Source organism: Poecilia formosa, unplaced genomic scaffold, assembly GCF_000485575.1.
Source record: "Poecilia formosa unplaced genomic scaffold, Poecilia_formosa-5.1.2 Scaffold157, whole genome shotgun sequence".
Lineage (NCBI taxonomy): Eukaryota > Metazoa > Chordata > Actinopteri > Cyprinodontiformes > Poeciliidae > Poecilia > Poecilia formosa.
Window position 1 is genome coordinate 767,565 of NW_006800096.1, and position 21,658 is coordinate 789,222.

At 39.1% G+C, this 21,658-nt stretch overlaps 1 protein-coding gene across 22 annotated transcripts in view; it reads left to right on the plus strand.

The window, feature by feature from the left end:
* LOC103146369 (adhesion G protein-coupled receptor L3) overlaps window positions 1-21,658 on the plus strand; it is a 277,143-nt gene that overhangs the window by 138,807 nt on the left and 116,678 nt on the right. For all 22 annotated transcript variants that reach the window (XM_016677493.1, XM_016677494.1, XM_016677497.1 and 19 more), the window contains one exon: window positions 11,880-11,989. In XM_016677493.1, coding sequence (XP_016532979.1) covers window positions 11,880-11,989 — 110 coding nt within the window. The remainder of the gene's footprint in view (window positions 1-11,879; window positions 11,990-21,658) is intronic.

The following is a 21,658-nucleotide window of genomic DNA, read 5'->3' on the forward strand; positions in this document are numbered from 1 at the left end:
CCGACAATCTGGATGAGGAATCTCTCTCTTGCAGCGATCCTTTTGAGATGCACTTAAAATCGCTGCAGGGATGATTCAGAATATTTCAGATTAGTTCTGTGCTTTCATTTTTTTGGATAAAGCCTGTCCCACCTGTCGTCCCCTTTGGGGAAAAAAAAAATGTTAGCGTTTGTAACTCAACCTAGTCTCATTGGTTGTCAAAAATCTAATCCCTCCTAAAATCTTTAAATAAACTTAACTCTGTCTGTGACTTGAAAGATTCTACCTTTCCGAGGAGTTAATATATGCACTTAAATATAGCAGGGGGAAAAAAAACGGTGCAGAAAAACATGAGAAGCCTAGTGAGCTGCGAGGATAACCAGCAATAAAATGGTGAAAGACTCCATTTTACTGTTGATCGTCTCTACAGATTCTAATTCTAATTTCCTTCAGTCTGTGACACGTCAGTATCAATGCAACAATGGTTGCAAATGACCTTAGCTTCACATTTGTTAAAAATCCTTTTTAGCACATCTCCGCAAGAAAGAAGAAGAAAGGTTTGCCAAAAATGGCTCCACAGGCTGAAAGCCCCTTGGGGCTACTCGCTGGAAGATAAATCAAGTGTCACCACGAAGATATGGAGCAGCATCATCTCTTGGCAAGAATAGAAAAATTCATCTTGTGCAATCGTAAATCATCGGAAAGGCCGGCCAGAGCGAATAGGCTTCAGCCGCAAAACAAATTGATATGTGAGGTTAGCGCAAGTTTCCAATCCGCCCCTTGTGGTGCGTCTTTGGAGGCACCGGAGGAGAAGCCGTGGGCGTTGAGATTTACATACGTGACAGCGCCTAGCCAAGGATTAGTGGCTTGTTTCTGAAAGCTGGAGATATGCAAATCAGACCTACAGCTTCAGTTAAAGCTATTATCATTTACTTATAATGAGGTATTTTTGAAATATGAGTACAATTTGTACAACCCCGTCTATTTTTATGTTTGTCAGAGCAACAGATTTAACCTTAATTTGCTATTTTAGGAAAACTTTTACCATAATACCTTAGCTTTGCTTAGTGTTTCATATTTTGACTTAACATTCTGATTCGAAGTGCCACCTTTTTGAACACTAAAGGTGAAAAAGACTTTGACTTGACCATTCTGACACATCAACTCTGGCTACAAGTGAAGATTGTTGCCTTGCTGGTAGTTGTACCGACAGTCCAATGTCAAGTCTTAGTGCCACTTGTTTTCCCATCTGTGTTGACCAGCTTCCCTGACCCTACTTGCAGGAAAAATTCATGCCAAAACCATGATGCTGCCACCACCTTGTCATATCATGTAGATGATGGGTTGAGAATGAATCTCGCCTAACCTGTCATTCTTTGTGATAACAGCCATTTGGTTCCTTATGATTTCTGTTAGCCATGACTTTCATCTTAGCGTTATCCCACAAAAGGCAGATCTGGGTAATCCACATTTAATAGTTGTTCTGTTGACCCCTTTGCTTCACACATTGAAAACAATGCATCATTTTTCCATGCAATTAGTTGATGCTTTGTTTTGGTCTACCACATAAAATATCTGTTAAAAATATCAAGATTTGGAGTTGTAGCATAGCATTGCAAAGAAATACACAGAGAATCCCTAATGTCCAAGCTTCAAGTTAATAAAATAAATTAAAACAATTGTGAACAACTTAAATTTTTTGCTGCTTTAGCTTTACCTACCAAAGATAACCCAAGTAGCCTAAGTGGTTTGTATACCGCATTTTAAGGATCCCTAGTTTTACTTTTTTTTTTTTTCTTTTACCAAATGTAAATCCACTGAGATGGTGTCCTGTTAATGTTCTAGACTGAAGGAAACGACTCCCCCTGGGACATGATCACACGTAACTGAGCATGGCATCAGATGAACTGTCACTGGCTGTATGTTCACTTGTCAGTCCACTGTGGCAGAAATCCCTGCTGCCTTGTTTTAAATGAACCACAGTCGCATCTAACAGGCATGCTGATGCGTGTTTTTAATTAGTTACTGTCATAGCTGTTGAAACATATAAATCATATGCGTCTGTATGCGTGTCAACATTAAAAGCTACGTAAAAGACTGTTGTTTAATTGCAGCAGCCGTATTCATCGTAGCGTTCTACCAATTAACTCATTGGAATAAAACCAAAGGGATAAAAAGAGCATTATATGTATAAGTTATAGGTTCTTCTAATAGAAGTAGCTAAGTCTTTTTTTTTTTTTTCTTTTTTTTCAGGAAAAGTTGAAACTGTTGTTGAGGCTGAGGATCACTATCAAGTCGAAACCAAACATTGTTATTTGGACTCTTTGTAGCCGTTCAATTTCCAAGATCTTTATCTGCAGGCATCTGAGGAACTGGCTGGGGATTTTTTTTTGTGCAGAGTTTCTGTTTGCCCTTTAGAGACAGACACTGATGTCTGCTTGCGTGCTGCGGCCCGGCCTTGAAAGCAGAAGAAAGCTGCACATGTGAGAGCACATAGGAAAGTGGCCGAGCATTTGTGACAGGGAGGATTCATTACACCCAGGCTCTATTGTTTTCGCAACGACTGCTCCGGTCTATACTGTACCTATATATTACCAGCGTCTGAAAAAATTACAATTAAACCGCAATAAAAGGAAGTCCGCACACTCATCCAAATTAATTATAATTCACGCGCAAGCTTTTATTGTGTAATTCAAACAGTACCAGCAGCTATATAAACTGTAACTGCTGCATAAAAGCAGATATAATGTATTCATGTTTGGATCTGTTCTTTTGTTTCTCTCCCTGATGTTGAATTTGGATGCATCTGACTCCCACAGTGCTCTCCAGCAGGTGCAAAATTTATACTTTAATTGAATTTTGCTGTGCACAGCTAGGTGGATGTCCACACCATGTGCAGAATCACAGGCTGACCTCTCAAGGGGAGAGAAGAATTACATCACCCAATACCCGTTGTGGCACATAAACAGATGGATTAATTCCTAAGAGGGAGAGTGGACATATCTGACCGGTATACACCTGAATGTCTTGTGCTTGATACTGCATGTCTTTTTTTTTATTTTTTAGTAAGATTACATTGTTAATTTTGGTAGTTTGCATTTTATTTAAATAACTGTAGAAGATCACTTAAATAAAGGATGTCAGGTTTCATTAACTTCTAAAATCAAACAGTTCAATTATGACCACTTATTTCTATTATACGTCCATTCTTCACTGACACAGTCATACCATGAACACAGTAAAATATAGGTGGGAAAACTATGCGACATGCAAAAATGAAATATACTGTTAAGCTTAAATATTCAACATTGGACCTAACGGGTTGCTTGTCCAGAACAGGAATTCGTAATGGCCATTTGCTTCAGTTCTCCACCGTAATGTAAACAATAACGTTTTCATAGTTATTTGGGATTAGCTAACTCACCGGATTCCATCATATATTCTTATTAAACCATTAAAGAGGGGTGATAATGTGATGGTTTTATCTCTGTGTTCTACATTATGAAGAGAAGAGAAGGGCTGAAAAGAACGAATGAGGTGACTGCTCTCAGGGCTTTATATTTTATGACTTTGTGGCTATTGAAAAATCCCTTGTTGCGTTTGGCGCCACCCTTTGACTTGGAGTGTAATTGCTGCTGCTCTACCAGCTTATTTTCTACCCATTAGAGCCAGCTGGTAGAGGCAGCTAGAAAATAAACTCACCTTGTCTCTGAATTTTTAGAGCACATACCTTTCCTTCTTTGTATTGGATTTCTTGTCTTCCATTATCTACAAAGATGAACCCACACACCTCCTGAAATGTTGAGGCTACGGTTCTAGGTTTACCATGACTTGTAGGACAATATTGTGTAATATAATTTGCTTTACACCGAAGGAAAAAACAAAAAAAAAACAACCACCAATAAGTTTGCATGATTGAGAAAATGTATTTTTTTAAATGTCTAAGTAGTTTCTGTGTTCACAATTTCAATATATTTCATCATTTTATAAGGCAAATAGTTTTTTTTGTGTCTTAAAATGTTTGAATAAGTTTGAGATCATTTCTTTTTAAACTTTGGCAAACTTAACAGGAAGATCAAAAAACTATATATATATATAGTAGATATTTTAAGGTCTTTGCAGACGTTTCCCTATTCTTTTCAAGAACATGTACTATACATTTGTTCAACGTTTGCAGTTTGTTTTTTTTTCTGACTCTTCCCATTTTTATTTCATGCTCCACTTCTGCTACTTCTCAATACTTGTTTCTTAAGAGAAAAACACAGCCCTGTTCCAAAATACGTCACGTTTTCAGATAAGAGTTCCTTGCGAAACACTTTGTTGCAAGAACACAATGTCCGTCAAAGTTTAAAGAAATAAATAACAAAAAAAAAAATGTGGTATCAAAAACAGTCCACAAACACTGAGAATGTCAAGAAGTTAAATAAACTGGATTATTGATCCATAAGCACCTCGGTTCCACAGTTTTTTACAAGATTTAATTTTAATTAAAGCTCTCTGTAAAGTGGCCACTTACCTTAGCACATGGTTAGCATGTGTTCATCAAGCTTTGCTTGTGTTTGTGCTTTAGGCTTCTGGATTGTTGCCAAGCAGAGCTTCATGGATGAGTCTGTAAAGTCTCAGTATCAACATAGGGGCCTGAAAATATTGGAGTAGTCTGCTGCCTGGTTGGTCAAACTAGCCACGCTGCTTCAGCGCTTCCATTTTTCTTTTCGCTTGAACTCCATCTTATCTTCCAAATGCAATATTAGAGAGGGAGCAAACTGAGTGATGTCATATCTTATGAAACCTACTAATCGCTGTGGATGGCTGTGAGGGATTACGTTTGTCGGGTAGGAAAAAAAAAAGCTTGAAATAGCCTTTTTTTGTAAGCAGTGTAAAGGAGTTTACAAGGAGTGATTAATATTGACCTTTGTTTGACCATTCCCAATGAAGCTTTCTCTTCTTCACTTAGCAGGGCTCTGTAAAGGTTGCTCATACATACCGACGTACAGAAAAATGCCCAGATCTCCTCGTGCACAACACTGTCGCCAGCACTTTATTTATTTCCGCTTAGTTCCAGTCTGCTAATCCAATAAAAACTAAACATGGTTGATGTTTTATCGCCTATAGCGACGCACATCTGACAGAGCTCGATGGTTCTCTTCAGTTTTGTGCTATACTGATAATACCTCTCTTATTCTTGTCATGTGTTGCTCAACAAATTGATCCAATCAGCGGTTCATACTTGCGTTTCTGTGAGGACGTGTTCACACATTTGTACAGCAGCATGCGAGCTTAAGCGTTTGAGAACAGCGAGTTCCTTCAGCGGCGTACTTTAAATCCTCTGCGCCCACGCTCGACTATTGTGTCTATGTTGTAGACATTCATTCCTGATCTTTCTCCTCTGCCTCTTAATCTGCGCTAAGCGGATCTCTTGATGTTGGGGAAACAAAGTGTTCACATCTAAAATAAAGGGAGTGTCTGTGAGTGGGATTCAGCGATGAGTCTACGGTTCGGTGGGGCGCATGCGATCGTTTTTAGGTTTCACTAATCCTTAGCCAAATGCGCAATTACGCAGAAGTTTTGTAAAATGTTTGTTTCGGTTTGTTTTCCTGTGTTGCGAAAATGACTTGGACAATCTGTTGAAGCGACAACTTTCAACAGTTTTTTTAATGCGATATTGGCAAAATATCCTAATATTTCTTTCTGTATAGGTTGATTTTGATAATTGTCACAAAATTGCTTCTGATTGAAATTATTGTTTCTAAGATTCCATCCATTTCATCTGGAAAGAGGCTAATTCAACTGATTACAGTAAATAATTAAAGAGCTTCACTATCAAAGCATGCCATAAATTAAATGAACTATACCCTTAAGCATCGTCTGACTTTATGGATAACAAACGAGTACATCTACATGTTCATTTTCTCAACAGGCCATATCCTGTCGTACAATATCCATTTGCATTATTTGTTTCAGTACGTGTACGAAGTAATGCAAATTAAGTCACCATGATTACTCTTCTTGTTTACTATTGTACTATTTTTTTTTTTTTTTCCCCAACTCTTAATAAACTGCGGGGAGGAATTGAAATAGCCATCCAAAGCATGAGGGTGTCCATATGTGCTCCTGGCACCAGGACATCTTGGGCTACAGTTCGGTGATCGACTTTGTTGTTGTCTCATCTGATCTGCGGCTGCAAGCCTTTGGGCACCCGGGTGAAGAGAGGGCCGGCGCTGTCCACCGACCCCAACCTGGTGATGAGTTGGCCCCGACTGTGGGGGGAGAGTGCTGGTCAGCGACTTCCGCATGGTTTTGAGGTGATTCTGGTCTCAGGAAGGAAAATAAGCACTTCTAAAACTGTTCATAAAAGAATAGAATTATAGATGGTATGAAACGTGTCGAGACCCTACACCAATATGAAATGGTGTGAGTTAGATGATGTGATGGATATCCTTCTTCCCTTTTCCCTGAGCGCTTATCAGAACAACAACCAAAAATATCACCTAACCCATAAGAAAGGATAAACGCTGTTTATTGCAGCCGTTAAAGACAATTAGTGAATTCTACTGAGTGTTGAAGACCGTCACTGTAGCGTATTGGGTCAGGAATATTGACCCCTTTTGTCACTTTTTCCTCCCCCTCTCCCCCCTCCCCACATTTCTTACAAACACAAACTCTCAAGTGTGTGTCCACAGCAGGAAAAGAAATCAAACACCGGTCCGAACACATGAAACGCACAGTTCAAACATTAGCTGTTTCTTGGCACACAGAGTGTTATTTCAGCACATCGTTTATTTTCTTGACATGGGAGCTAATGCCAGGTGTGAAAATTCTGCCTGAGTGAAATGAGTTGGCTCTTACTGTAACAGGCTGTTCTCGTCGGTAAGACTGCATTATTATTAACAGGTGCAACTTATAAAGTAAAAAAAAAAAAAAAAAAAGTTTACTTTTTGACTTGCGACAGTAATATTTTGCCGTTTAGAATAGAAGAATACAAGCAACGACAGAAAGTTGACAGACAATAACAATAAATAGTCACGTGAAAATAGAATAAAAATATGTTACATATCACATAAAACCAGTAAAAACAGAAATTTCAACAGGTATGCTATAGCCATGTTTATACATGGCTATAGCATACCTGTTGCATACTATAGCATACCTTCAAAAATTGTGGAAAAAAAGACATCAGTCTTTAATATTGCTCCAGCAGTGAAACATAATAACAAAAAGTTAAGTGGAAGAAAAACTTTGGTAGAAACGACATAGAAACAACTGTAGCATGGGAAATACTGTGAGGAAACATCCATTCGAGAGTCTGGAGGAGATTCACAGGATGTGGACCGGTGCTAATGTTTCAAAAGGAGTCCCAAAGGGATTTATCCAGTACATTTACAGTTCAGACGCAGAATTCCAGCTCTCTGTGCTTTCTTGGCTCTCTTCAGGCTACATTTCTTATGTGGAAAACTGCTCAAAGCATTTTGGCATCATGGAATCTGATTCAGCAATAAATGGTTAGCCTTCAGATTTGGAAAAAAAAAAAAAAAAATTCTGCTCTTGATATAAATCCGTTTTTTTTTTTTTTGTTTTTGTTTTGTTTTGTTTTTTTCTGTGCTAGAGATGTTACAGTCTTTCATTCAGTCTCCGATTCATATTTGGTATTATTTGCACCTTGTCTGGGTTCAGTGCGACCCGGAGGAGTGAGCTTCGAAGTCAGCCAGAGTGGGGATCAGTGCTGTGATTACAGCAACTGCAGTTTGTGCTTACATTAGGCTCTGGTGCTTTGTGCTTTATCTTCTCTCATCAGCTGGCACCCTGACTTCTAATCTGCCAATTATAAAACAGCAGATGTAAGGAACATGGAAAGGCGGGGGGGGGGGGTGGAGGCAGTCGGAAAAGAAAATCAGGAGAAAAGTAACCGATATATCACCTTCTTTTTTCCCAAACCCTTTGTGGTCAGTGATTATATCCAGGGGCCTTTTTGAAAGCGTTAATCCTATGGTGCCGTTTTTATGTGATAAAGGACAGAAAGAACAGCTACATCAAGTTAATGCCACCTGTGTTTCATTCTTTACTTGTGATGTATTACATCAGTTTCAGACCACCTGCATTTTAATACATATTTCAGCATATAACCAGACTTAAACCACTTCACCTTCTCTTTGTTAGTTCAAAGGGATCTGTAATAGCCAAGTGTCTGCTGCAATCCTTAAACTCCACGTTTTGATTCGGTGACAGTTCTGTGGCCTTCGATCTAACGGGATTCTCCCTTTGAATTCCCCATTGGTTCATGCGTAATATGTTTGGGGTCTCCGCGCCGTTTCAAAAGAATGGAGTTGAACTGTTTTCAGTATCTGGAAAGGCACTTAAAAAATGCTTATACTATTTATGTTTCATTGGCTCCATCTATGCATCCAGCTGTAAATAATTAAACAATAGTATTTTTGGACAAAAAAAAAAGCTGTATTTTGGTTGGGAAATTCACTTGCCAGTTAAAATCCTTGGTGGAAACATAAAAGGAGGGATCCGTCCTGCTTTTTACCGATTCCTTTTCATCCTACAGTTTCTGCAGGTTCCACATTAAAATCCTGACCACTGTGCAAATATGTGACAGAAATTCATGAATTTGACACTGAAAAATAAACGGAAACCCCATCATTCTTTCTCCAGCCTTTTTTTTTTTTTTTTGCCCCTTTAGAAATTTGCTCAGACAATATTTAATCAGACAGCATCTGCGGCTGTTTGGTTTTGTGCATGCAGCGGTAAAAATGAACACGGATTGTTTTTTCCTTTTTAAGTGGGGCAAGATAGGCTCAGATTAAGTTTGCAATCCATGTTAAATAAACAGTCCGACGTTTAATCCCCCAGGAGGACGTTAAATTGAAAAGGCGCGTGATTAAAAGTCCAGATTTGTTCATAGCCTTTACCTCAAAGGGTATGGATTAGCAAAGCTGTGTTCGTGTTGGGCCCCTTAAATGTGAATGTGCAGCTAAACGAGTCAACGGGCACTTAATGATGCCAGACAAAAAAAAAAAAAAAAATTGGCGTATTGTGTGTGTGTGTGTGTCTCAGTTTGCTTCGTCGGACGGTTTGCGTCTCCATTTAAAACTTTTGCCGGTTGCATCGCTTCAATCCGCAGTGAAGACGCCCAAATTTAGCTTGCATTTACCTGCTTATTACAAGCCAGCCACCTCCAAACAGACGGGTGGATAAATTTCAGCCAGGCAGAGAACGGGGAGGCCACGAGCCTGCCTTGGTAATTGTTTCTCGGTTTCATCGGCTTGACCCCTTATTTATTTGATTGTCATTTACTGCCTTTGCGTTAGCTCTTGGTAGGTCGGAACTGTAGCTTACCAACAGCTCACCGCTGTGACCGAGCGAGAAAGACGGATGGCTGGTCGGGTTCACGAACCCATAAAGCTCACATGGGAGGAAGTCGGTGGACCATATCTCATTACCGGCTCAGGCCTGAAATGAGATGGGTCCCTTTTCCGCCTGTCCCTCACCGCTTCGATTGATTAGTCAGCAGCCAATCAATGTTAATTAAGGTGTAGAGAATCATTTAATTGTGGCATATGAATCATGGTGTCAGACCCTTCCTTGACCTTCACAGGACTTAGACTGTGAACCGTCTAAATACTGTTTGTATATTGGAGGGTAATGGTAGTGCGTAAACGAGCACGGGTTTGACGGACGTCTGCCCTGAATTTGCTGCAGTCGGCAGCAGTAAACCTCTCGTAGATCGGAGCAGAGACAGGATCAGACTCGGCATGCTGTTGTGCAAAAGCTTCCCGATAACTAGCGAGAAAAGCGTTCAAAAGTTAAGCTTGTTGAGTTATTCAATTTAAAAAAAAAATAAACATTGTTGTGTTAATTACACACCAAGATATACTTAAAGTGTTTTACTGTTTTTTTTTTTTCAAGTGGGAAGACAATACGAAATTAATTAATACAGAAATGTTATGTTGTAGCTATGTTACTGCTAATTTGACAATTGTCAAGCTGTCGTTGGCACTCTCCACCAGGATGGTTGTGGTCCAGAGGTAAGTTTCTGCTGTCAATGGTGAGACATTCAGTGATTTGGGAAGCCATGTTCTCTGCTGGTATTGGTGCGCTGTTTTGTTTTGTCAAGTCCAAAGTCAGATGTAGCCATCTGCTACTTCCTGCTGCTTTGGCGGCTTGTTCTATTCCTCTCCACTTACGTTTTAAAACCATTCTTGGAAGCAGTCCTCTGAAAAGCCAGGCACTGACCCTCATTGGCTTAACTTTGTTGTGCAATGTCTTAAGTTATGCCAGAATTTTGCAGTATGTTTTATTTTTTACAGGGAATTGCTGTAAGTACGGATTTTACCGTATTTATACAGCGTCCACATCTGCCGGTATTTTACCGTAAATTATAGCGTAATATTTCGCATGCTTTCTTTGCAGAAGTAGATTCAAAAAGATGCAAAGTTTAGATTTTTGTATCAACTACAATCCATAAATATTGAAAGTAACATAAGTGAATGCTTAAACATAAAATCCATATAATTCTTGAGTCTTTATTTGTAGAATAAACTCATTAATTATATCAATTATTGAGGTGTGCTTCTGTTTTCCAGATGTATGCAGAAGCCCAGCAGATCTATACCTGTCGAAACGTTTAAAGCTTAATGTTGTGAGATAAGTGCTGCCTCTGTTATGCGAGGCGAGAGGCTCTCCGTGCATATGAAGTGGCGCTTTGATTGATGAGTGCCAAAAACAAAATGGCACAGGAGAACACCACAGGCACCATAATTGTGTTCTTTAATGAAGACCAGCATTTCATGCTGGAGATGATTGTGCAGTCAGTTGATTGTGTCTACCCCCTTCTTCCCCGCAACCACCCCCTACCACAACAACCATCCATCATGTGATAATAACGCTCCAACCTGTGCATGGTCTGGTTGGTACACCCATGACTTTCAACTCTATTCCTCCACAGCAAGATGAATTTGTCTCTGCCAGAGCCAAATGAACCTTAAAAAGAGGGGGACTTCTTAACTTTGTGGATTTCGGAAAACGGTTACGGCACTGCTCTGCTATTTTAGTTTGATCGACGTCTGATTAAAATCAGTCTCCTTGGCGAAGTTATGTAAATCCTTCAAAGTTGTGTTTCTCTACATAATTCCCTGAAATTCAAAAATTTGAAGTTTGATCTACAGTTGTTACTGGGTATTAAGGGATCCTTTCTTCCACCCTTGATGTGTGCAAGTCACACTGTTTTTTTTTGTTTTTTTTTGCGGGCCACAGAGAAAGGGAATCTAATATTTTACCATACTGTTAAAATAAACAGTAGTTTAAAGTAATTTTGTAACACATTGAGAACCAGATGTCATTTTACCATATTTAAAAAGTGGTGTTATGCAAAAGACTTGTTAAATATGACGCAAGGGCTATTTGCCCAGCTTAACATTACGTTTTGAGGGACCAAGGTTTTCCTTTTTCTTAGCCTATGATGTTCACATAACAGAGACCCCATTTCAGATCTTAGCTATAAGCACCGCCAAGCTCTCCAGCTTGATTGCACAGTACGAGAGATTGCATCACATCAGGCAAAAAGCAAAGCTTAGTGTTACTTTCAGGAGGAGTTGGAGATACAAAATAATCCACCTGGTGCTCCAGGGCCTGGTCATATGCAGGAAAATGGCAGCAGGGATGTTGATGTTTTGCTTATACCTCTAAGTTCAGTGGAGGAGGAATTCTAATGTCCACTGAAGACTCAACATCTGAGATATTTAGCACTTTTGCTAGCCGGTCAGTCAAGCCTTCGTCTTCAAACACACCACAGTTGAGAGTCTCTCTCTGAGAAAGTCCATATGTGACTTTCAGTGTTTGACCGTCATGTACTGATTGCTGCTTGTACCTTTTGATAATTGATTCTATGGTTTCTGCAGATGTAACAACAGGACCCAGTGTGCCGTGGTAGCCGGACCAGACGTGTTTCCTGACCCATGCCCGGGAACCTACAAGTACCTGGAAGTCCAATACGAATGTGTGCCCTACAGTATGTATTTTCCACTCTTGCGTACACTTCTAAAGCTCTCAGTCACACTAATGCCTTCTTAGCAACGATTCCTCGGCAACTTCATCGTAACTCTGTCAGTGCTGCTCTAAAGGTTCATAGATCTCCTAAATGCACATTGCAGTGGTAAACCTATGCTGGGGATGTGGTGATGATTTTTTTGTGATTGTGTACTGGAGTAGATAAAGACAAAATACAGTGTATCAGAGCAGAGAAATGTCAACAACATGGGATGTCTTTAAGATATTTGACTTAACCCAGGAGCGAATGCTGTCAGTGTTGTCTTTATCTGTGTTAAATTAAAAAAAAAAAAAATTACAAACCGAATATTTTATTTGTCTAACCGAATCACGGCGTGGGAGATTTCGAAAAAGAAATATTCCCTACTTGTAACACTTTATTTAAGCATTTGAAGAATTTGTTAGAAGTTGTGCTGCACACATATCCAGTCTGCGCACACGATAAAGAAAAAAAATAAAGTTTGCTTGTTTTCTAGAAGCCAGGCAAATGTTTGGTTCTCTGAGGCATTTCCAAATGGATTCAATCTAATGGTTTAATTTTTGCACCAGATGAAGAACTTTTTCAAGCTGCAATAAACTTTAGTGGAAATGTTTAGGTGTGGGTGGGAAGGGTAAGAACGGGGTCACAGGATGAACACATGAAGAGGAAATCTACATGAGGTCAGAGGAAATGGAATGGACATTGCCATATAACCCCAGGTATTGTTTTAGGACGACTTCTCAGCGTATCATCAAAGCCGGTCATGTCGCCTGCCAAGATTCTGATGTGCTGTCGGGGCTGATATGGGGGGGAAAAATGTTTGAATAAATCTGGCAGCGGGCTTTCAGATGTACGGTCTGCTGCAGCCACGGGATTGAGGAGAATTGTAGTAATTCAGATTCAAATCAAAACCATCTTCCTAACATGTTAGGTCTTTACACGGCTCCCTTTAGAAGTTTGACAGACAGCAGCTTTGATCTTGTGATGCAAGAGCTCTTTTTTTCACCAGTGATCTAAAGCCTGCAAACGCCTCTTTTATATCTGACTCCTTCCTGTTTGCACATTTTGTCATTCCAGCCGCACAGAGTCATTTGTTTTTTTCTTTATTAAGGAGTAAAACACTCCAACACAGCTTCGGTGTACAGAGACGCACTTGGTCTGAACTGTGGCCTACAGCGGCACTTGGTTTTCCATAATATCCTGTCCTTCATATCCTGCAGTGGTTCCTGTTGGAGCTAACTTGAACTTTTGTTCCATCCACTTACAGTGTTGACTTCACAGTTTGATGGCACTCGCTTATTGTTAAATTACTGGAAAAGGATTATACTTTTTCCGCTTGTTGGGCTGTTTGTTTTGTTCATGAAAGTGATGGACAAAAAGCTGTTGACAAAAGACAAACAGTATTTAAGACCAGTATAAGACTTGTGTTGTTACAAAGCTGGTAATCTCATGTATTTATATATGTGCATTAGTAACTCGAAGGTTAGAGCTAAGAGATGTACAAAAACAAAGCTGTTTAGCCATTTACAGTACTGCATTGAAAATGAATAAAAAAGCAGAGAAAATTTGTTGAATGTTTAAAAATAATTTAAAAAACCCCAAAGAGTTGCCAGTTTCAACTATTGAAAGAAATAGAATATAAGACAAAATAGGAGCACTCAAGAATTATACATAGCATTATATCTCTATGTTATGTTATTTTCCAGATTGATGTTGTGTAAAGGGCTCCAGACAAAGAGACGTCCAACATGGAGGTTTGGTTTTCAGCCAGTTTTCAGCCGGTATATTTAGTGTAATTGAGCTCCATTCCAAAGGGATGTTGGCTGGTCCACCTTAACCGTGAAGCCTAAATTACTTCTGTCTGATCACACATGGTAAAATGCATTCAGCCTATGCTCTTGTGCAAATTTTTAAAACTTTTTTTAACCTTTTTAAAGTCATATTTAGCCACATAGTTAGACTTCATGGCTCCATTTAAAAAAAGGCTTACAGCCAATGCTAAAGGTAATTATTTTCCACATCCCTGTTGAAGCAATAATAATAATATTTGCCCTTTAGGGCAAAAAAAAAAAACATTCTGTTCTACCTATAGGATATAAGGTGCGGGTCTTCAGTCTTGCGTAATTATTTTCAGCAGAAAAATAAAGACTTATGCATTTGTTAAAAAAAGAACTGAAAGTAAAGAAATAAAGGGCCAGCTACATAATTGCTGTAATTTTCTTGCCTCCAGTTTGGACTTCAGTAGTGTAACTATGGATGGTGGCCAGAAATCATTGTTGGATGAAAAAAAGGCTTCATTTCCATGAAAAAAAAGGAATGAAAAAAAAAAGAAATCAGAAGACTTTCTGGGATTTTTAAATATAGTACAAAACATTAGCAGAGCAACTTTTTTTTAGGACAAAATTCAAAGAAACTCATGTTTAACTGTCCAAATAAGGCAGTCAGATATATATATTTTTTTGTCTAGAATGAATTGAAAGGTGCAACAAAATACAGCAATAAATTTGTAGATTTCACAATTGTTGTGATTGTCATTGACGTGTAATAGAAACTTTGATAAGCAGATGTGAAAGCCTCTGTGCCAAGTCCCATTTATTTAGTAGTGCTAAAATCATGAAGCAACTAAAATGGCAACTGCGTAAACTTCAGTGAGTTTCATTTAAGAATAATAATACGTAGATTTTATGAGACTCCAGGTTATTCTAGAATTAAAACAATTTTTAAGAGCGATTTGTCACTTGTAATATCTTCATTTCCACATATCCATCTGCGATTGGGTTAAAGGGGTAACGGGTAGTGAAGGGGTACCACACATGCCTCTCTCCAGTGATGCCCTCCAGCTCCTTTCGGGGGATCCTAAGACATTCCAAAATCCTCATAGTTACATAGCCCATCCAGGGATTTTCTAACACCTATCCAGAATAAGAAAACAAAGCTAATCCTTTACAGATGAAGACTGTTTAGAATCCCCCCTTTCCTTGACAAGCCTCGATCCCAATACTTTATTTTCTACTTAAATTTCTCCCTCTACTCCATTTAAATTCTGCCCTTCATCTGTACCCTCCTCGGTCCTCCACACCTTCCTTGCTTTGCTTCTTTGTTCTCTCACTCTGCGGTCTCTTCTCCTCTTCCCTTCGACCACTTTCACTTTTACATCTGTATTCCGATTGGGGAGCTCTTTTTTTTTCTTTTAGGGATAAATTACCGCCCTCCTCTCTCCACCCATATCTTCATAAAGCGTCGCGAAAGCAGACTCAGATGTGCCGTTAATAATGGCGGCGGAGGGGAGTGTGCTAAATCGATGGACACATGCCGTAGATTCAATATTGATTTCATTAATTTGCGATTTGATCCGCTCCATCAGTTGTAATGGAGGGACAAAAAGAAGTTATAACAATTACCGCCAAGAGTGGCGGTGTCTGTGGGTGGCAGAGTCACAAGCCAAGGCAATGCATCATTTTTCAATTGAGCTGCTGTCTGAATAATTGTTTGATCTGAGATCTGACTTTCCTGTAAGGAAGTAGAATCACGGTGAACAATCAAGGAGGTTAAGACGGTAGTAAGAAATTAGCATATATTGCATGAAATTTATTAGAGAGAAATGCTTCTTATTAGATCATATTGGAACTGGCATAGGTCATGGACACTGGCTGGTTTAAACTCGGTCCACAAGATTGGTTCAGTGGGGTTAAAGGTCAGAGATTTAACATATTGTGCATCTGGAAAGTATTTGCAGTGCTTGACTTTCTAAACATTTTATAATGTAACGGCATCATTACAAAGTTCATTAAAATCTAAAAAAAAGATTTAAAAAAATGTTGTTTTTTTTCAAATTTATTAACAATAGAAAAACAATACCAAGCCTATGCTTTTACTTTATTGATCTACGTCTGGCAGCAATTACAAACTCAAGTCTTTTTGAATCTGATGCCACAAACTTACCTCTAAGCCGTTTCACCTCTTCTTCTTTGCGGTTCTTGTCGAGCTCCATCAGGTTGGATGGGACACGTCTGTGCAGCCATTTTCAGATCTCTCCACAGATGATCAGTCAGATTCAAGCCTGGACTCTGCCTTATAGCCATTCTAGGAAATTCGCAAAGTGGTTCTGTGCCATGGGTCGTTGTGGTGTTGAAAAATAAACCTTTGTCTCAGTTTGAGGTCAAGAGCATTCTGGAGCAGGTTTTCATACAGCATCTCTCTGTACATTATTGCTTAATTCATTTTCCTCTCTATAATGGCTAGTCTGCCAGTTAATGCTGTTGCAAAACATCCCCATTGTGTGATGCTGCGACCAGCTTGCTCCACCGTAGGGATAGCATTGGCCTGGGGATGAGCCTGGTTTCCTCCAAACCTGACGCCTGGGATTCACACCAAAGAGTTCAATCTTTGTGTCATCAGACCAGAGAATCGTTGTTTCTGCTGGTCTGAAAGTCCTTCGTTTGTTCCTTTTGGCAAACTCTAGACGGGCTGCAATGTGCCTCTTCTGAAGGTGTAGCCAGCTCTAGGGAGACTCCTAGAGGTTCCAAACTTCTTCCATTGACAAGTGATGAAGGCCACTGTGCTCACTGGGACCTTCAAAGCAGCAGATTTTTTTTTTCCTCTTTTTTTTCTGTGTCCTTCCCCAGATTTTTGCTTCAGGACAATCCTATCTCAAGAATAATCAGTGGAACCAGCTCCCGTTTGAGCTTCTTGGCAAAGGCTGTGAATACTTACGTAAATGTGAATTCTGGGTTTTCTTTCCATTTTCAATAAATTGTCATAATAGGGTATTTGTGTGTAGATTTTTGAGGAAACCGGTTCATTAAATACAATTTGTCATAAGGCTCTAACATAAAATGTGGGAAAAGGGGGAGGCACTGTAAATACTTTCCAGATGCACTGTCGGTAACCTTGTCTTGTTGGAAATCAAGCGATTTATGTTACGTCTATCATTTTTCTTAAGAGGAATGGGAAAATACCCAGTCAGAATAATAGAGGTTTTTGATCTTGACAAAAAAAAAAAAAAAGTAATGGACAACCTGGGGAAGAATATTTAACCAAGTATCCATGAGGGAATATGTGTCTATTTGGCCATGTAAGCAAAATTATAAATAGATCATTTTTTATGTCACAATTCTGTAAGGGTTCCGGTAACATAACAATGTCAGTGAAAAACAATGATTACTTAAAGTACACTATTAAAAATGTCAAAATCAATGGTATTTCTGGCTTAATATAGTGCATATTGGCTTCTTAGGGGAACTGCACACTCTCCTCCGGGCCCTTCACTATTAAGTACAATCGCCTTCGAAGAGCCGACCCTTTGTGATGACTCATAAACATGACTCCACTCCAGCAGCTGACATCTTGTCTTAACCCCATCCGTTCACCTTGACTTTCAGCGTTTCAGTGGTGAGATGCCAGCCTATTCTCCTAGTGGCTTATTAAAAAACTTCCTCTCTCCATTGTTCCATTCTTCTCTTAGTGTAACTTTCTCTCGAACAGCTCCTCCCAAAGGTCAAGTTGATAAGAGGTCAGAACAACCGCGTCTTCCTCCTACACAGCCCCTGCAATCTTCCTCACCAGTAATGAAGCCCTTAGATTCCCTCGGTGGCCCCTCAGACTCTCCAACCTGTCACACAAGATCGGGCATCCGGACCTGTGTTGCCATGTTCTACTGTTCAAGTAGCTTTTTTCTTCTTTTTTTTTTTTTTTTTTTTTTTTTTTTTGAGATGTTGAGAACTTGTGGCTATCTCTAACTTGAAACTTCTGATTCTGCTAATTAGTTGTACCTTCTCACTGCGGTTTCCATGGCAAATTAGCTAACTCTTGTCCAAGCAGTCTATCAAAATAGTCTATTAAAAAAAAAAAAAAAAAAAAGGAGATGAGGTATAATTAAATGTCCTTTCAGAGAGCTGATTTTGCTTTATATGCTCGGCAGAAACACTTCAGTGTGCTCAATAGGGAAGTACAGGAAAAGTGGAAACAGAAAGACAAGGACAAAGATGGAGTGAATGAATAAAGGAGGGGAAAAAAAAAACCTGCTGGCTGTCTGGTGCTATACATAAGGCTCCAGTTCCCCCCACTGTTTGTATCTAATAAGGACAATATAAAATCCCGTCTCTCTCGCAGTGGGTCACAGCTCAGCTCTGTCAGGTACCCCTCACAATTTTGGAAGCTAGGCCAGGATATATAATCATGCAATCACTTCTCAGATTTGCACAAAGCCGCCCAGGCTTGTGCGTCACTGAAAGTTGTCACTGAAAGTTGTCACGTAATGTGTCATATTTGCCGTCTATTTCCAGCCTGACTAATTGGTTTTTAATTCATTTTGATAATAACAAAGAAAGTTTAGGGCCTGCTGTTGGAATTATGGTGCCGATTGTTTAGGCGAGGCATACCAAGCACCTGCCGCCACTCTGCACTGGCAAATGAAACCAGGAAATCACGTACAGAGCACGTATGTGCTCTGTACGTGATTATCACTTACAGTAACGCTTAAGCCTTAAGTGGGGTAATTACAGTCTGTCCTGGACCGGTCACACCTCAAATAAAAACCACCTTTGGACTGGACTGTATGATTTTTAATTGGACACTGTCAGCATGGTTGTATTGTGTTATATATATATATATTTATATATTTCCCCAAGGCAACATTGTCCGTGGAGGCAGTTATCACTAACCTGGAGCCAGGAACTGTGAAAATAAACTCTTAGCGATGCATTTTTAATTTTATTTTTAGCCACCCCCCCCCAGAGTCTATATAATTACCACGTTGAACATATGTTTTTACACCATAATGTGTCTATACAATGTGTTCAGTTCAACACTTTTAGTGTGCTAACTATTCAACACAACTGCTGTGTTAAAGTTATTCAACACAGTTATTATGTCCTAATAATGGCACATTATTGTGTTGGGTTTTGACTCGGTTTGTGATGATATGAACACATCCAGAGCGCGCTTTGCAAAAACCACCTTTCACTACCGTTACAGCTGCAAGTTTTAGGAGTATGTCTCCAGCAGATTTATACATCAATAAACCAACAATTGTTCTCATTCTTCTTCATAATTTAGCTCAAGATTATATTAAACTTTTTTTTTTTATTTCCCCTCTTACTAGCAACTAGATTAAGTACTTAAAGTAGTGTGCGTTGTTAGTTGTCCTTCTTACAGAGTGTTTTGCTTATAGGCGACAAAGTAGAACGTCCTGTCAAATCACATAATCTTCTTCCGTCTCATTATTTTATCCCGTACATTGTGAGAAAATGCAAATGCTTATGTCTTTAACCTTACAATTTTTTAGTACAGGCCATGTTTGTAATGAATGAGTTATTGTTTTATAACCCAACAACATCATCAGTGAACCGTCTGCTGTGTTCATGATGCTCTACGAAACCTCTGATGCTTTCTTTATAAAAGCTGCATTAACAAAAGGTAAATTACATACAGTTGGAATCTGCGTAGTATAGACTCATTTGGTAGAGAACTAATGCATTTTGAAAAGGGTTTGAAAAAAAAAAAGAAATGTTTCAACCATGTATCAATTGTCTTCCATTTATGAGTTTCACACCACTTTGTGATGGTGCATCACAAAGAATAAATTGAAGTGTGTGGGAGTAAATGTAACAAAAATGTCAGAAGGTTCAATGCATGTAAACACTTTGGAAAGGCACTTTAAAGATGACTGCCACAAATACTCGTCGCTTTATTAGAGAACACGCAAATAAAAACATGTAAATTGATGAAGCCTTAACGTGAGCTTAGTTCGCTTCACCACTTCAAGGTGTTGTTGCATAAATCCCGTCTTATTTACGTTGAAACTCTGATCTTGGATTTAGCGGAGGCTAAATCCAACATCGGTAATTCAGCATCATCAGCATTCTACCTTCCCTCGCTCACAGTCTGTCCTCTCAGCCTTGGATAATCTCCCGGCTACTCATAAGCTTCTTGAAGAGCAGATCACCCCCTGTTTGATGTAATCAGTAAATCTACTAAGCAGATTGTCGGGAAGTTCACTGTTTTTGTTATTTTTTTCCTTTGCCCTTGAGCTCTCCAACGTGTGTCCATTAGATCTGGCTTTGGAGTCAACACTATGACAGCCGATGCATCAGCAAACCACGCCCACCTCACTTCCAGCTGAAATGCCAGTGAGCATTGTCCAACTTGTTCAGGCACCTTTTTTTTTTTTTCCTGTCCACCTGACTCATTTCCTCAGCTTCCTCCCATGTGTGAAGGGGGGGGCCACTAATGCCACCTCATCACTCAGTGACAGCTGACCACTCCCCGGCCCACACAGCATGCTTTGATGACTGTGGCTTCCTGTCACATAGATGAACAGTGGTGCCGTGACCTGAACTTACGGCGATGATTTCGTAAAATCTCAACTTTCTAATATGTGCTGTTATTTTTAAATGTAGTGTAACAAGATACAGTCATGTGGACAAAACAAACTCCCAAGGTCCAAGGCTGTTTTTTTCTTCTTTTTTTTTTTTAATAGTTCTGGAGGTTTTTGAGTAAAACAATCCTTATTGTATGTATGCAAGTGACATTAAATCCCTTTTTTTTCCCCCCTAAGACACCTTTAAACAAAACTGATATGTATGATTGACAGTTAAAAATTTCCTAAAGCAGAACAGAATATTTAATGGGGTGGGGGGGGTTCAGTTTTTTTGCATGACTGTAACGTATATGTTGCAGTCACACTGTTTGAAAGATGCTTGGAGAAGAACTGAATGATTGTTTTTGCCAAAGGGGAGCGATCATCGTCATGGTTGTTGCCGTCATTATCACCAGCTTGATTGAAAGTCGGCTTGAGAAAAAGGTTATGTAAAACCATGAAACAGCCAGTAAATCTTCCACAAATTGCGCAAGGTGAATAAATAATTCATCCACACAAGCCGTTGTTTTAAATTTTATTGCAACTCTGTATGCTGACATCTGACCATAAAGTACAGTCACCCGTTAAATCATTCTGATGCATTCTCCAATTACCACCATTGTGATATTTTTTCATTTTCCAGGAATAAATACAGTTGCTCTCACACCCAAAGAAAAAACTACCTTTTGTAGTTTAAAAACCTGCCCTTCCATTGTTTCCAGTGTCTGAGTGATGCACTGCAATAATCAGTGGGTTCCTAATTCCAGAAGCTGTGGTATACAGCACAATTTCACAATTGTTTTTATTCGAAACAGAAAAGGAAATTATTTTGCTACTCCTGATGAGATTCTCCAGGATTAGTATATATTATTATAAGATATAATAATATTATCTGTTTACTGCTATTCTGAATCCCCCCTTTTTAGGGGCAATTAAAGGGTTACTCCAATCTTTTCTCTTCAATTATAAAATATAGTGTTTGGCAAAAGATATATTGTTTAATAAACAACAATACTACAATCAAGAACTCCCCAAATCAACTAAAAACTACTACTGCATTTATTTGTAGTTTCAAGTGCCCACTATTCTGTAAAATGTCCTTTCCTTTGTTATGCTATTTAACGAGTTGCACAAGAATGTTGAAATTAGCTGGTTAAATAGTTGGGCTATCTGCTCCGGTTTTAAAGACTAATTTGCAAGAACGTTTTATAGCTCGCCTTTAAGTTTTAGAGGAAAACTTTCTAATTTTAATTCCAGACAAGCTTAGTAGCCTTTTTTTTTTTTTTTAGCCA